The sequence below is a fragment of the Sodiomyces alkalinus genome (genome assembly GCF_003711515.1).
Source record: "Sodiomyces alkalinus F11 unplaced genomic scaffold SODALscaffold_11, whole genome shotgun sequence".
NCBI lineage: Eukaryota > Fungi > Ascomycota > Sordariomycetes > Glomerellales > Plectosphaerellaceae > Sodiomyces > Sodiomyces alkalinus.
Window position 1 is genome coordinate 203,475 of NW_021167089.1, and position 16,352 is coordinate 219,826.

Genomic DNA, 16,352 nt, shown 5'->3' on the forward strand with positions numbered 1-16,352 from the left:
TTTTATCTTCTTCTTCTTATTCGTTATTCTAACCGATACTATATAGTATTATTCCAATTAACTATAACTATTAGTATATACTTATTATAGTAGTCGATCGACTAACTAAAGCTAACTAATATTACCGACCTTCCTATAACCCTCCGTGTCCACGAGTCGACGAAGAATAGTTATAGCACTTAAGAGCAGGCTATCTTAGACTAAGCGCTCTATAAGTATTAGTTCGTAACGCTAGGAACGTGTTAATTAAGGGAACTAAGCAGATAGACTATAAGATATACTCCCGAACCTAGGTATATTAAGTTATATCTCGATATATATTAGAATACCGCTCTCTATAACCGTTTTAGTGTATTTATTAGGATCTTTAAGAGCTACCTAAGAGCTATAACGGTATACGATATCTTCTTATAATAAAGGACGAATATAATAGCTAGATCTATGTACTGTCTTTAGCTTCGAAAAACAGCGTTACGGTTTATAACGCGCTATAAGCCTTCGAACGATAGGTTAATCGGCAGTTTATATTATATATCTATAAGATACGCAGTAATAATAAGCCCTTAATCGTTAATTTAGCAGGGAATTTAATAACCCAGTTATAGGCGAGTAGTTAAGGGATTAATATAGAAATTACACCGTCCTATACGTATAAACCGAATAGAGGCAGCGAAAAAGCTGGTTAACTAATTATTATAAAGTCTAATACTATACTTAACGGAGCAGGAATTCTACTAGATAAATAGCTAGAAAGCACTAGAATGGTAGCGTTATTATATAATATAAGTCCCTTATAATAACACGGATAAAAATCCCTAGTAAAAATCCTCGACTTATAATTTAGAGATAATACGCCGATTCCGGTAAAAAAGTATATAGCCGACCTACGCCTTAATTAGAGTAGTATTTATACCTACGGCTACCGTGCCTATCTAATAGCGAGGGATAAGGAGGCTAGGAGGAACAGGAAACTATATAAGGTTTAACTAAGGGGATATATTAGGTATCTTATAGGTTACGTTACCTATAATATTTACCGAGTATAGATTCTATAGCTTTAGAAGGTTATTATAACACGTAATATCCAGTTTAATAAGCAGCTATTTTATAAACTATAGCTTAAAAAAACAGAATAAATCCTAGAGCCCGAGGCGAGGAACTAGCTTATAACTTATAAAATATAAAAAGATAAAGATAATAACTTTATCCTATAGGCCTACCCTCCGCGTGGATTAATTAATAGCGCACCTTTTAGAGAATAAGTATAGTCCACGGGTTTAAACTTAGGGGTAGGAGTAGTAAAGGCTAGATTAGATACTTTATCGCTATTACTAGATATACCTAGTATACCCAAACCGCCCGTAATAGGACTTTAAACTCTACGCGTAATACCTAATCCTTAGAGCAGGAATCTTTAGGTTATAAGCGTAGAGCCGTAGTCTTCGGAGGAACTCTTAATTAATAATTCTTCCGACTAATAAGATAATAGAGCGGCTACCTAAAAAAACACTATAACCGACACGCTAGGATTATATATACTAGAGCTTAGTATAGACACTTCGACGATTTTAACTATAGAAAGGAGTATATAGGCGACGGTATAAGGACTAGCTACCCCTAATCCGCACTATAGTATTAACCGCATTATAGCGTCCGGATCTAGACCACCTATCCGACTAACTCCTAAGGTAACCGCCCACTAAAGGAAAAAGAGTATACTAGTAAAGGAAGTAACGCGCGCTAGTGTAAGAATCACCGATCGCCGTGCTTAAGGAAAGACTATTCGGATTAATCCACGGATATATTAGGTAGAGCTAGATATACCTTTAACTTATACCTTTTTCTTATCTAATTAATAAAAAGAGTGTTAGGACGGGCTAAAAAGGCTTCTAACCTTTAATTTAATAATCCTCAGAGTAGCCGATACTAAAATAAATACCCGTTTAAATACTAAAAAAGAGGCTATAACGTTACCGAAGCCCTTAATCGACGGCAGGGTTTATTACGACCACTTAAAGGTTATACTAAAGTATTAGCGGGAGCTTACTAACTACCCGATATATAAACGGTTTAAGGAAGCCGCGTAGAAGGAGGTAAATAAGCTAATTAAGAAACGTATATAAAGGGAAATTAAGCGCTTAGAGGCGAAATTAAAGCCTTTTCTGTTAAAGTGGGTTTTTACCTATAAATTCGACTAAAACGGATATCTTAAACGATATACAACACGCTTATATATTCGAGGGGACCTATAGGAGAGCTTAATAATTAAGGGAACCTACGTAATACCGCTCGCTATACGATCTTTTCGTATTATTATAGCCCTAGCTACTTAGTTTAATCTAGAAATTAAGTAACTTAATATCGTTAACGCCTTCGTTAACGCCTAAAGGAGTAAAACAGGAACGCCCGTTATATACGAACTTCCCGATAGATTTAAGTAGCCTAATAAGTGCTTAAAGCTCGATAAAGCACTGTATAGACTACGCGACTCGCCTAGACTATAGTTCTAGACCTTCGCGGCCACCCCAATAGACTTAGGGATAAAGGCTAGTAAGAAAGAACTATACCTATTCTATACTAAGGCTAAAAACGTATTCGTTATCTTCTTTATAGATACTATTCTCGTGTTATTTTATAGAGATAATACTATAAACGGCCTTAGGATTATCGAAGGGATTAAAATAAGGTTTAAGGTATCGGAAAAAGGGGAAGCCGATTAGTTTTTAGGTATTAAGATTACTTAAGATCGCCCTAAACGTAAGGTTTTCCTCTCTTACGACTTATATATCGAAAAGATCGTAGCCAGGTTTAAATTAAACGCTCTAAATACCTACCTAGTAATCCTTATTCCTGTTATAGAATACCGGAAAAGAGAAGACGAAGCCACCGCTTAAAAGATTAAATCTTATTAAGAAAAGGTCGAATTAATGCTTTATATAATAGTTATAATACGTCCTAATATAGTATTCGCCGCTTTTATCCTCTCCCGCTTTCTTAGAAACCCCTCTCCCGAGCACTATAAGGCGGTAGACGAAGCTATCCGCTATTTATTTATAATAAAGGACCTCTTAATTTAGTACGGATCGAGTATTAGTTTATAGGCGATAGTTATCGTAAGCGACGCCTCTTTTATAGACGATTTAGATACACGAAGATCTTTATAGGGTTACCTTATTAGCCTATTTAGTGGATTAGTTATATAGAAAGTAATAAGGTAAGTAATGGTAATAACGTTTATAACTAAAGTAAAGCTACTCGCTTTAAAGTAAGTAGCGAAAGAAATAATAGGTTTAAAGCGTCTTTTCGTCGAAATACGCTTTAATCCAGAATCTCCTTAGGATATCCACTACGATAATATATAAACGATACGCCTAATAGTCGACGATAGCTTTAGGATTAAGACTAGGCTTTACTATATAGATATATAGCGCTTTTAGATAAGGCAGGATAATATAAAGGGATTATTCAGAGTTATATATCTTACTACGAATTTAATACTAGCGGATAGATTAATAAAAGCACTTCCACGATAAAAATTCGAGAACTTCCGAGTATATCTTAATATAATTAGTGCACGGAGGGGGTAGATAGAAGCAGTTAAAGTCGAAATTCCCGCGCCCTAGGCGTACCGCGCGCCGGCGGTTTAGTTAATTTAGTAAAAAGTAGGGTATAATTATCCTAATACTAAAATACTATACTAAAACCCGAAAGTAATTCCTAAAATATAAGAAGGAGTATACTAGATAATTCACTAAGCTCCGTTAATACTATCCTAAGCACTATCCTACGTAATATTTACGCTATTTCCTTTAGCGGGAGGAGTAATAATATAACTATTTTCCCGTAGAATATCTATTATAACCCCCGTAAGCTAGGAGGTAAAGGTGGTAGTCGGCGCACTAAGACCCTAGTTAAAAGCTCCCTTAAGCTCCGCCTTCTTAAAGAACTTCTCGTTTTCTTCGTCCTCTATTAACTTAATTATAAACTTTACCGTTTACTTAAGTTTAGCAAAAAACTGCGTAAAATACTTAGTTAGAGTATTTAAGTCTAGAGATAAAGCATTAAACGCACTTTTTTATCGTTATCGTTAGAGTCCTTATTAATTTTACGGATTATAATATAGTTAAAAAGAATTTTAACTAAGGATATAAGGCTAGAAAAACTATAAGTATAGGTTAGCGGTTGTAAAGCTTAATAGCGTATATATCCTAGAGCTAATACGAAATAGAGTATATAATCACGATTATAAAGCGCCTTAGATAAGGGGTAAGAACTTATAGAGGGTGGTATATATAGTTTTTATCCTTATACTTTTAGTAGTAGTTAGAGTGGCTAGGGATAGAAATATAGTAGTTAAATAAGTGCTATTTACCGGAATAAATACCCTTCACGTATTCCAGGTAAGGGGGATCGAACGGCACCGGCATAAAAGCATCGGCGGTATCCTTATTATTATTATTTCCACTACCCTTAGCAGTCTTTTAAGGAGTTAGCCTAAAATAGCGTAGGGATATTATAGACTAACGCGCCGGAATAACTTATACAAGCACCCTTCTTAGTGCCGGCCTTACTCTTATTCTTTTTCACACTATTAGCCGAAGCCTTCTTAGCGGCGGCGGCACGGGTAACGGCGGATAGAATAGGAGGGGCCTAAAACGAAGCTACTAGTTAGCACGCGCCACTAAAAACAAAGCTCCGATACTCACTATATCGCTGTTATTATTGTTTTTATTGCTATTATTAGAAAAATTCAGAAAATTAGTTTAAGATCGTTAAATCCTTAAGAAATAACGGAATAAAAGGTTATAAGAGGGAGGATCTAAAAGCTCTAAAACGCCGGCATAACGCCTTTAATTTATCTACGGAAGGTCCCACTATCACCTATTTACTACTACTATTAATAGCACTTTTCCTTTATTATTTACTACTATTATTATTATTTTTTATTATTTTACAGCTTTTGTTCCTGCCTTTTAACTCAATATTAAGGGTATTATATAACCGTTTAAGGCTATTTTAAGGTTAAAAATAAGGCTAGGTTAAGGTTAGGCTAAGTAATCATTCCGCTAATCACGGCGTAATAATTAGGGGGTATATTATATTCTATTACGTAAGCCACGGTATAGTAACCTCCTATTAGTTAGAGGTGCCCTACTATCCTCGCTTAGAAGGTGGCAGATATATTTAGGACACGTACACCCGCCCCCTTTTTCTTTCTCTTTTATAGATAATACAATCATACATTTCCTAAATCAACGCTCCCTGCAAGCACGCTCCCGTCAATTCAATAATTTCGGCGAGGTTGCCTCCTAGGTCACTCAGCCACCTCCTTCTCCCTACTGCACGGCATGGGTTCACCGCTTCCTGGGCAAGAGCCGAGTAATGGTGATCTACATTAATTGTTATCTTGGAATACTGGCTCCCACGTCCATGGTAAAACACCCTGAAGCCCTCAATCGGAGACGGTGCGTACTTCGGACTTTCCAGATTGATGCCCGACCGACGCAGCGTCCTCCTGAAGAGTGCATCGTGACGAGTTTACGCTCCTTATTAGAGCGCCGTGTCACGGTTCGGAGCCTCTCTCTGGTTTGATGGTCGGATGTGGATGTTTGATTGGCCACACCTGAACAGTATGAAAGCCAGCGTAACCTTTTCCATTGAGAAGGCCCCTGGAGGCCAATCACTGCGAGCATGGGTTGAACTTGTCACCAGTAATCTCCCTGTCATGGATGACTACGCAACTACCAAGCTACCAATTGCTTTGCAGGAAGATGTTGCTTTGGACGGCCCAAGTAGGTATGGCCGGCCTTGGACTTGCGGATAGTCCGTACATGTGGCACCAGTCGGGAAAGATGGGGGCGAGCAGTGGCGGCATATTTGGTGCGGGCCATTTGGCTGCTTTCCTCTTGGTTTCCCCATGGCCGACAGGACGTTGAGCGAGGGGGGTCAGCGATAATAGGGCAGAGACGGCAAGAAGGGAGATACTAAGGAGGACGGGAGAACAAGGTGAAACCTCAAGCGCGAGACCACGAGATGCGCACAAGGGATAATACGAAGTAGCTGCCCGTAGGTGACATTATTAGATACTAATAGACAGGGCCCAGAAGACCGTGGCAGAGAGGGGAGCGACTTGTGGATAGGACATGACTTTTCGAATCATGGGGATAGTGGACAGCAAGACAGCAGTGGTGAGTTTGTATTCATCCCCGCAGTGTGTAATTCTGTGGTATCCGAGGCTGACGACAGCAATTTTTCTTTGGGGGGCGACGGATTCCTTTGAAGGGGGGGTGCATTTTGGGGGACCTTCGATCAGTGTAGTTTTAGATTATAAAAGAAGGTTAAGGAAATCAACTCGGGTTGGGAATGGAATCTTGGAGGACTGGCTCTGGCTGTATGAAGCAGAGTAAGGGAAACAATTGTCTTTAATAGAAAGGAAGAAGGGAGAAAAAAAAAAAAAAAAGGAAAAGAAAAGAAAAAAAGCGCCCGCGAAGTCGGACAGAGCCCCAGTATCCGTCAAGGTTTAGGCGGTTGAGCTTGCAGGGAAAGCTAGGCCTTTCTGCAGAAATGGAAACCTCATCCTGCACCAAGGTCGAACACAAGAGGCTGGGGAGATTCAACAAGTGGCCAATCAGAAGACCTATCGCCTCGCACACCCAGCACACCAACACAACGCACCCTACCTACTGGAGGTACCTTAACTGCCCTCTTACCCTCCAAGTCCCACCTTGACACGAGCCGACAGCCACAGCCTCGCTGAGCATTTGCATGGGAAAGACCAACCCCAGCCTTACCTTCCCGCCATATTCCGTCTTCCGACTTCCGCCTTCCGCCTTCCCAGCACTTCCCCTCTTCCTCTGCTTCCCCGGTCCCTCCTTTTTTTGCCCATTTCCACCTTTCTTGTTCATTCCCCTTTTCTGCCATTTCACAATTCCAATCAGTCATGTCTTGCGACCCAATCCTCTTGAATTATTGATCCTTCCCCCTTTCTGGTTTGTTGTGTTTTGTTTTGTTTTGTTTTCAATTTCTATGCCATATTCGAAATCCAGTCATCTACTCACCGACAACCTCCTCAGATCCATCCCCTCAGAACCCCCCGATCTCTCCGGTCCTCTGCGTGGTGCATGACACCACCTTCACCCTGATGCCGTAGATGTATACTGGCCTTTGATCATACCCCGACCAATGCTGCTCTCGAGCCGAAATTGGCCTTTATCTACTCTTTCTTCATCCGTAGCCTCGTTTCGTCCCCATCTGTGACAGCCCTTATTGCAGATGGACCAAGCCTCGCAACCTTCCAAAAAGAGGCGACTCATGCCCAAGGAGCCGTCGTCGGTATCACACTCCCAGGCCGCATCCTTCCCTAATACAAACGAATCGGTAATTACAGTCTCAATACTCTCTCCCTCTCTCTCTCCCCCTCTCCCTCTCCCTCTCCCTTCCCCGTATCCCGTGCGCGTGCCGAGGCTAAGGGCTAACAAACTTGGGGTTCAGCCTGCTCCGCCTCCATCTTCCCAGCAGCCGTCGTACCCCGCTCAAGACGCGGACCTCACAGAACGTCATGACTTCGAGTCTTTTGCGAGGCATCTTCAGGATGCTGCCATGCTTATCCAACGCCAGACCGAGCGGCCGCCCTACAATAATGTCTCCGTCCTGTTGTTGCGATGGGAGGAGGATACCTCGGTAGAGACGGACCTTGTGGCACTGGAAAACATTCTGCGTGACCGTTACAACTTCCGTACAGACCGTTGGAACATTCCTACTGTGCCCAATCCCAGCATCAAGCTCGGTGTGCAGATGGCTTCGTTTCTGGATCTCGCCCGCCCGAACCACCTCCTCATCATCTATTACGCTGGCTATGGTTACGTTGGGCCCGATAATCAGCTGTACTGGGCTTGGTAAGTCCAAGAAGCTTCGCCATTCTCGAGACGCCTCGGTCGCCTGCTTTGTTCTGACCACTTCTTCCCAGCAACGAACGCGAAGACGCTGCCAAGCTCAAGTGGGATGGCGTACGCTGTCTATTCGAAGATGCCCAGTCAGACATCCTCCTACTCCTAGACACCTGTTCAGCCCGTGAGATGCCTTTGTCAGGGAGCCACGGCGTGAAGCAAGTCATCGCAGCTTGTACCGCCGAGCACAACCCGCGCGAGTCGACCGGACATTCCTTCACTCACGCCCTCATCGAAGCCCTGCACAAGCTCGGCACTGGCAGACCCTTCAGTGTCCAGCGCTTGTACGACGAGGTCCTACTGCTGAGGCAGCAGGAGATCGCGCAACCCACGCAGCTGGCTACTGATGACGCCAGGAAAGCCTCAAACCCGTCCAGCAGCCACACTCCCGTCTTTTTCACCCTGACACCAGGCAAAGGGCAGAGTTTGAGCTTAGCTCCCCTCCCGAATCTTACGCCCCAGCTGCACTCCCCGCGAAACGGTACAGACTCCGATACATCGCCGAAAAAAGCCCTCCGGGAAGACCAGCTCATCGACCCAGAATCCGTGGCTGACCTGCGCTTGGACGAATCTCGGGTTCTCGTATGCACCACCTTCGTAGGAGATGCCAGTCCGGATATGTCGTCCTTCAACGGCTGGCTGCACAACACACCGCCCCTGGGTGCCAAAATAGTAGTCGAGGGCATGTTTCTTGGCCCGCCCACCATGCTTCTGATCTCCATGCCGCATTCCATTTGGAGCATCGTGCAGCACGATAAGGTCTGCTGCTTCCTTGGATATATCAGCTCGCACAACATGATTCACGTCTACCAGAAACTTGTGGGATCTGTCGGTGTCAATAAAGCCTCAGCGAAGGACGTTCAGGATGGTCGGATTCTTTTGGAGGCCAGGGAAGTCGCCGCTAGCACTTCTTCCATCCAGCGACGTTCGTTGGATACGAAGGACCCCGCCATCCAGGACGGGGCGAGCCGTCTGGACACCATTGCGTCGGGGACCCCACGGCCCCCGTCTTCCGGAGTAGTTCCGCGTGCCGGTGAGGGGAAGCACGAGGTCGAGGATTCTGCCGAGATGCAAGAAGCAGCGGAGCAACTCAAGGCGCTCAGCCACGTCCGGCATCTGAGCGACGAAGCGGTTCCGGCGGTGGAACGACAGCAGAGAACCACACTCCCCGACGGTGCCGTTCATACAAAGCGCGAGGACACGTCTTCGTCCCATGAAGCTAACGAGTCGGGAGCGGATGACTCGCTTCATATAGCGGAGATGACCACGCCAAACTCACGGCCGAAACAACAACGACGATCGCTGCAGAAGACGACCCAGAAACAGGAAACGCGCTGCACCTTCTGCAGCCACGAGCCGTTCAAGGACTCTTCTTCGCTGCGGAAACACATCGCTGCAGCTCACACCCGACCGTTCCCCTGCGCCTTTTCCTTCGCGGGCTGTACGAGCACATTCGGCTCCAAGAACGAGTGGAAGCGCCACATCGCGTCCCAGCATCTCTGTCTGCAGTACTACCGGTGCTCGTCATGCTCGTCGAGCACGGCGGAGGGCAAGGGCAACGAGTTCAACCGGAAGGATCTCTTCACCCAGCACCTCCGCCGCATGCATGCTCCGTTTGCCATCAAGAAGGCCCTTTCCAAGGTTGACCCTAAACTGCAGGTCGAGTGGGATAACCACGTGAAGGAGATGCAACAGTCGTGCCTGGTTACCCGCCGACTGCCTCCCCAGAGGTCGGCCTGTCCGAAACCGGAATGCCAGAGCATATTTGAGGGGCCCGGGTCGTGGGATGAATGGACAGAGCATGTCGGGAGGCACATGGAGAAGGGCGAGGGCCAACAGCTCGGCGTTGACCACCTCCTGGCCAAATGGGCCCTCGACGAAGGCGTCATTGAACGCAGGGAGGATGGGGAATACCGTCTTTGCCTAAGCAACGGCGCCATCGGGAACGGCGGCGGGACCGGGACCGGAAGCAGCGCTGGAAGAGGTGCGGATGTCCAAGACACAAACACAGCGTCCTATTCGGCCGTCAAGACCGATCCCAGCTCTGTTGTTGAAGCCTCTGTTCCCACTGGGGACAAGATGGAAGTGGATGACTGATTCAGGATAAAATATCAAGGGGAGTTCGCACGTGGCACAACCGAGGTCAGCAAGTGGGTTCTATTTGATTTCTGGGAAACCTTGCGGAACGACTGTAACGATTTCATGATACGGACATGTTGGATTCGAGTTCAAAACTTGGGCTGGAGGCTGGGTTCATTTTGAGAGGGATGGGCGGTTAAGGGGTGTTATTAACAATGCAAAGGCGTATGTGCTCTATTGTCAGGGGTCTGTCAGTGGCCTAGTAAGACAAAATCATTAGCAAGGGGCTGGACTTGTCACAAAATGTTAAGGTCTAGGAATGGATGGCTTCAATTCCTACCCCTCCACACCACTGATAGCCTTTCTGATGCGACTTTTGGTTGCCTACATCTCTTTCTACTGCTCTGAGATGTATGCTGCGCGTCTTTGCACTTGGCCACCAGTCACCAGACTCTAGTCTAAGGTAGCCTATGTGCAGCCTGTGTCCTATCTGTATCCCGTGTCTGGTCCAAGGCACCAAGAAAGAGCTTCCTTCTCTTAGCCAGTAGCAACGATGGCAGTCTGATGCAAAGAATTTTCAATAAACCCATGTGTGCTGAGAATGGATGCCTGGTTAGCTTGTGAGAAAATATGCCATAAAACACTTCCACCCTCCGGCTTTCCAGATAGGTAAGAGAGCTATGGCGACTCGGCGAGGGCCGGGCATCACCAACTTAAGGTATGTTCAGGAACAGGGCAAATGAACCCTTCAACTGCCTCCCACGCCGAGACTCTTGCACCACGGGGTTAAATATATCAAAGCTTACCTTGGGTAAAAGGAAGCTCTTTCCCCCCTTCTCCTTGTTTCCATAACTTTTTCAACTTCACCTTCCCAGGGCATCACAGTCTTGTCTCGCTGAACCCTTTCATTGAGACTCGCCTTGTTTTTCTCACCAACCAGACCCTTTGCTACAGCATCCCAGACCCAGCACCAGATTTCTTTCATCTTTGAATTACTTCGCATGATGGATTCTGATGAAGAAAGGAGCTTTTCAAGCAAGAAAAGGGTGAGCCGTGTTTTGTTCCCAGATGCTGCTCGCCAGCGCCAGAACCAAAACAAGGCCAGAGATGAGAGCTGGGACAAAGCACCCGAAGTAAAGTCCTCCCCTGACACCCGGCCCTTTGTTATCCAGTCTCCAGAAGTCCAGGCTGCCATCTCCCGCACGTTTGGCTCTCAAGCTTTTACTACCCCATCTCGTGGCCACGGCCACGGCCACGGCGTCCAGGTTCAATCTGCTCAGGCCAAGGCACCAGAGGCATCCGCAACCGTCGAGAGGAGAACCGTATCCCACCGCCGGATTCCTCGAGGAAGCGGTCCCCACGGGCCGTTCAAGCCCGTCATCGTCGAAGCGAAGGATAACCCCGCATACCATATAGCCGCTGAATGGGGTCAGTTTGTCATGAGTCCGCAGCACCTGGACGACAAGGACGAGGAGGAGGACGAGGACGGTGACGAAAATGCGGCACGCGCAGGCCCTGACACAGCCGATACGTCGCGGTTCGTCTGGCCCGATCCCAACTCGCCGACGCCGTCGATCCCCCAGATCCCGAAGGGCCTTGCGCATCTCAACCCAAAGCTGGACCCTCTCCTCCGCCTGCAGCGTCCCGTGGAGCGACCGCACGGACCGCGACCGATGCCGACTTTTACTGGAAGCTACGCCAGAGGCAACGACACCGTCGAGGGTCGTGATGGTGGTGGTGGTGGCAGCAGCAGCACCACAAGCCTCGACAAGCCGATGATGATGAGCTACGACGACGACGACGACGACGACGACCGCCGCGCCGTCTCGGGACCGCCTCGGCCGGGAAGCGGGGGAAAGCGGTCGCGCGACGAGATGGAAAACACCACGACAATGTCTGGACATGATATTGCCCGTGAAAGGGAAATTATGCGTCGCAAGACCGTTCACCCCAAGGAGGATGGCGACGGTTCCGATTCGGAAAATAGTGAGCCGACTCCCAAGGCCTCGGAGCTCAACAAGACGGCTGGCACTGGCCCAGAGGGGGTTGATGAGATGGATGTGGACGCGCAGGAGTGAAGAGGTCGGTGAGATCTTTTGCCCACTTTCGTTGGGGCCATCAAGCATTGACATGATGATGGGAGCAGAGCAGAAATATGAAGTAAGCACCGGGGCCTTTGTTTGGACGCATCCATCATACGTTTTCAGTCCCAATTACCATGCCAGGGGTTCTGGGGCTTAAGACGCTGTGAAGATGAAGGCAGCGGATGCTAAGACATCATCACCGATTTGTCTGTTTTATGGATTTAGTCTTTTGGAGGCTCTTTCAGAGGGGGTCCCTGGATCAAGAAGATAATGTCAGGTCCCCCACAGAGTGGCGGGCGTCTTTCCGAGTAAAAAACGGGAATGAATGAAATTCCAGAACAAGGTCCAGGTTCGTGTTTCTCAAGTCCCCATCCGCTCGCAGAACGCCAGACGATGAACTGACCGGATACCAAGTTAGGAGAGGCATGGCCGTCCTCGGGCTCTACTCTACCGAGTATGACAGGAGAAATTTATCAAGCTGGACATGATTACCCCATGACTTGCATTTCTGCAAGGCAGAGGAGACGCGATGAAGCATGGCCTATTTCCTCCCACCTCCACGGGCGGTATGCATGCAATGGGGACCACAGTCAGCAGGCAATGTGGTAAGAGGAAGCAGGAAAGCCAAAACTAATGAAAAAAGAGTGGGGGGGGGGGTGGAATAGAGGCAGAGAAAAACAGAGAGAGAGAGAGCAAGAATATCAAAGGGGGGTCAGTAGGGTTGACCCGACGTTGGCAAAGTGGTGGTTGTATAAGTAAGAGCAGTGGTCACGTGATGTCATCTGTCCAGCATCTCCTTATCCGGCGATACGGTACGAGGTACCCATTTACTCCGTCCAACTTGTTACTTCGTAAGCTCCTCACGACGACGGTACAAAGATAGTACGACGTTCTCCCTCTTCTCACTAATATGGTACTCCGCATTCGACATTGTCGAGAATACCTACCTACCTTACCTACCTACAACCATCCCAGTGTTCTCCAGCACCAAGAACGCTACCGTGTCGAACACCGTATCTCGTATCGTCAAGGGCTCCCTCGCAAGTCTTGTCCTGACGCGCCGGCTCAAAATAACAAGGCAGAAAGTACCTTACGGAGTCTTGGACATGGCTCCCACTCCGTTGACATCCGCCGCGTCCAGTCTCTTGCTTCCTCGCTCAGCCTCTGGTCCTCAAGCACTGATCACAATTCTTTTGTGCACTATACGGTATACCCCCTCGGCTTATGGACATCTCATGCCGAATCCCGAAGCGAGCACGTAGTGAAATGTCCCAGTGAACACATGAAACTACGGATACGTGCAACTTCGGCCTGAGCGAGACAAGTGAAGTATAGGTAAGGATGAGACTCAAGGGAGAGTACATGTGTTTCTATATTCGTGTAGATCACAACCAGGGCTCGAGGCCAGTATCTATCTAAGGTATCCTGTGGGACAAGCCAGTTATCCCACGGCAATCAATGCCTTCATGGTAGGCGTCCCGTTCCCGACGGTAGTACGGCCACTGTTGCTCCGACTGCTTCCAGAACAGCATCGCCTTGGGCTGCGTACTATAAACACCACAGAGAAAATCATCCGAGTCGCTGGTAACCGGCCAGGCTCGGTTGATCGGAAAGTAAAAAAAGAAGGAAACCCCCCCCCCCCCAAAAAAAAAGACCGAGAAAGAAACAGACGGGAATAAAACAAATGAAAGAAGCCGGAAATACAAAGCCCCGCCGGCCAACACCCGTCCCGTGGTAGCTAAGACCACTACATCGACAATCCGTGCCTCAACGCCGTGAATCCCACCTCTTTTTCGTTTCCCAAATGCGTCGAAGTGCCAAGAATACAGGGGCCGACCCCAGCTGGTCTAAATACGCCGCGCCGAAGTGATCGATCTCGACCACCCAGCGAAAGCAACGTAAGTGAAGAGAAGGGCGTGTTACAGAAGCACACGACCCTGAAAACAGGCCGTCTGGCGGAACTCGAAAAGGAAAAAGAAGAAAAAAAGAAGAAAAAAAAGGAAGGAAAGGGAAGAGAGGAAACCCGAAAAAGGGTATAAAAAATGAAGAGAAAAAGGATCCAAACGAGCATTGCTCATATGCCCGTCGAGGGCCATGTTCTTAGCCCAACCCTATGGGTGGAAACCTGAATAGCCTGACATGAAACCCAAAAGAAAATGCAAGGTAGAACCACAGAAGAGAAGAACAGAATGCCTGAGCTCCCAAGGCCACACACCATTCTGCCTATCAGCCGAGAAAACGCCATAAGGGACAAAGAGGAATATCGAAATCGATCCGAGAGGTAGTATATCGTCGTAAAGGCGGGGCTGTCGATAAATCGTACATGGCCGTGAATCGTAACAAAGCCGGTTCGGTAAAGGGTGAGGTCGTAAACTGTCTGTCTTCGATGACTTCGTTGTTTGGTCTCATGGCAGGGTCGTTATAGGGTACGGAACAAAGTCGAAATAGCAAGGCCCGTACGAGCGAAGAGTGAAGAGTGAAGAGTGAAGGGAAGCGAGGGAAGTCCGGGAAACCCACCCCACCGGGACCTAGCCTCCTCGTCAATACGTTTGTGAACATTTTGACGAGACCGCCAAGCCGCCATTGCCCGCGAGCAAGAGGGACAGCTGCGAGGGAGTCGTTGTCTGAGAGACCGTCACCGCGGGCCCTGCTCTGAGCGAAAGGAGGTAGGTTGCCCAGTCCTCGAGGCGAAAGAAGCGTAATTTGGGTTGGTGCCATGAAGTGCAGCCCGTCACCAAAGACAGGACATTTCATCGGTAGTGGTAGGACGTCCTCGAGGAGTCACCACTGTCGTAGCCCGTGCCGGAGTAGGGGTATGATGACGACGAGTACCTGACGCTGGAGGCGTGGGCACCACAGGCGAGCCCGACAAGAATCGTCCTCTGCTGAACGCCGTGGCCCGGTTGTCCGTAGGCCGCACATCTGTCGACGGCATGCTGGTAGTGGAGGCAGCGGCACACCGAGTAGAGCTCGACCAACTGGTAGCACATGGTGGGAAGAGTGATGTGACGACAGGCAAGGCGGGTAATGGGTCCAGTTGGGATCGTGCGTTCGGACTCTCGGAAGGATGACGGTGTCAGAAGATAATATGACGCACAAAGTTGACGCGATTACGGGTTCCTCTTGTGATCGATCGACGGTGCACTCTCGATGTTGTGAAGAAGATGGTCCAGAGGCAATGGGGTGGAACTGGAACGAGAAATGGTGCAGCAGCCAAGTAACAGAACAAAAAGCGACACCCACGAAGAAAAAAAGAGAAAAAAACGGAAGCGACGGTGACGGTGACGGTGAAGAATAATGGGAGAAGGGGACGAAGGATGTCGGGGTAAAAGTGGACAATGTGGAAGCAATGGAGGGCATCCCAACCTTATATTTCCCAGTCAGGCCCGGCACCGAGGCGGAACAAGCTCCGGGGTGTCATACCAGGAGTGCATGTGGACCAAGGGGTAGAGCCTTGGAATCTTAGGCAGGGTGACGGTACGCCGTAAGAGCAGACGTGGGAAAGGTGCAGAAAGTGGACAAGGCAGCAGCGCAGGACAACTTGGTCTGTCGTCTGACCGAGATCATAGATGCAGTCATTCTTGAGCCTTCTGCAGCTGCATGGTCCTTACAAGTTACCACTTGCCATACCGAACAGCGTCCTCGGTAGAGTGCAAGGGCGAGCTTGGCTAAGAAGAGAAGTGAAGAGATGCCTAGCACCACCTCCGTTTGGCAACGAGCATGACGATATGGAGGACGAGGAGGGCCCTCTTCAGGCCAGTATAGCAGCAGGCGCAGCAGAACCGCCTCGGCGTGTGTGGAGGCTGAAAGTACTCCGTAGGAGGTTACATGTAAACTGATGTTGAACTCGGTGGCTGGGCTGAGGGTAGATGTGGGGCGTGGCTGATAAAAAAGTTGAGCTGAGGGTAGGTACGGGGCTTTACGCCTTTAATTAATTGGTCGAACTATTTCGCGATCGCGTTAAATACCTTAAGGTATTATAAGGATTATTTCTACTAAGGGTTATTATATTATTATAAAGTCTTTTACTAAGTATAAGAGTAGTTACTTAATTTATTTAGTTATATAACCTTAATAAATAGCCTTATAATATATATTAGCTACTTATTATAAGAGTAGTTACCTAAGATATATAGTCACGTGACCTCAATAAATAGCCTTATAATAACCCTTACCTACCTATATATATTATAAGGGTAGTTACCTAAGATACTTAGTCACGTGACCTTAATATATAGCCCTA

General features: G+C 47.5%; 3 protein-coding genes across 3 annotated transcripts; 1 reads left to right on the forward strand and 2 right to left on the reverse strand.

Moving 5' to 3' along the window:
* Positions 1-7,272: 7,272 nt before the first annotated feature.
* On the forward strand, positions 7,273-10,043 carry SODALDRAFT_284181 (hypothetical protein; the record flags this gene model as incomplete). The annotated part of the gene is made up of 3 exons (XM_028608449.1): positions 7,273-7,377; positions 7,492-7,895; positions 7,967-10,043. The coding sequence occupies 3 exons, from the start codon at positions 7,273-7,275 to the stop codon at positions 10,041-10,043; spliced, it is 2,586 nt and encodes an 861-aa protein (XP_028463111.1).
* A 547-nt stretch (positions 10,044-10,590) lies between these two features.
* Positions 10,591-12,401, reverse strand: SODALDRAFT_61228 (hypothetical protein). Its single transcript, XM_028615535.1, has one exon. It carries the CDS (start codon positions 12,155-12,157, stop codon positions 11,057-11,059), a length of 1,101 nt encoding a protein of 366 aa, XP_028463112.1. The 5' UTR covers positions 12,158-12,401; the 3' UTR covers positions 10,591-11,056.
* A 1,061-nt stretch (positions 12,402-13,462) lies between these two features.
* SODALDRAFT_381483 (hypothetical protein) lies at positions 13,463-15,854 on the reverse strand. Its single transcript, XM_028615169.1, has 6 exons — positions 15,586-15,854; positions 15,375-15,516; positions 15,255-15,298; positions 14,947-15,167; positions 14,433-14,881; positions 13,463-13,657 (listed from the first exon to the last, which is right to left on the reverse strand). Exons 1-6 carry the CDS (start codon positions 15,686-15,688, stop codon positions 13,525-13,527), a joined length of 1,092 nt encoding a protein of 363 aa, XP_028463113.1. The 5' UTR covers positions 15,689-15,854; the 3' UTR covers positions 13,463-13,524.
* Positions 15,855-16,352: the final 498 nt, after the last annotated feature.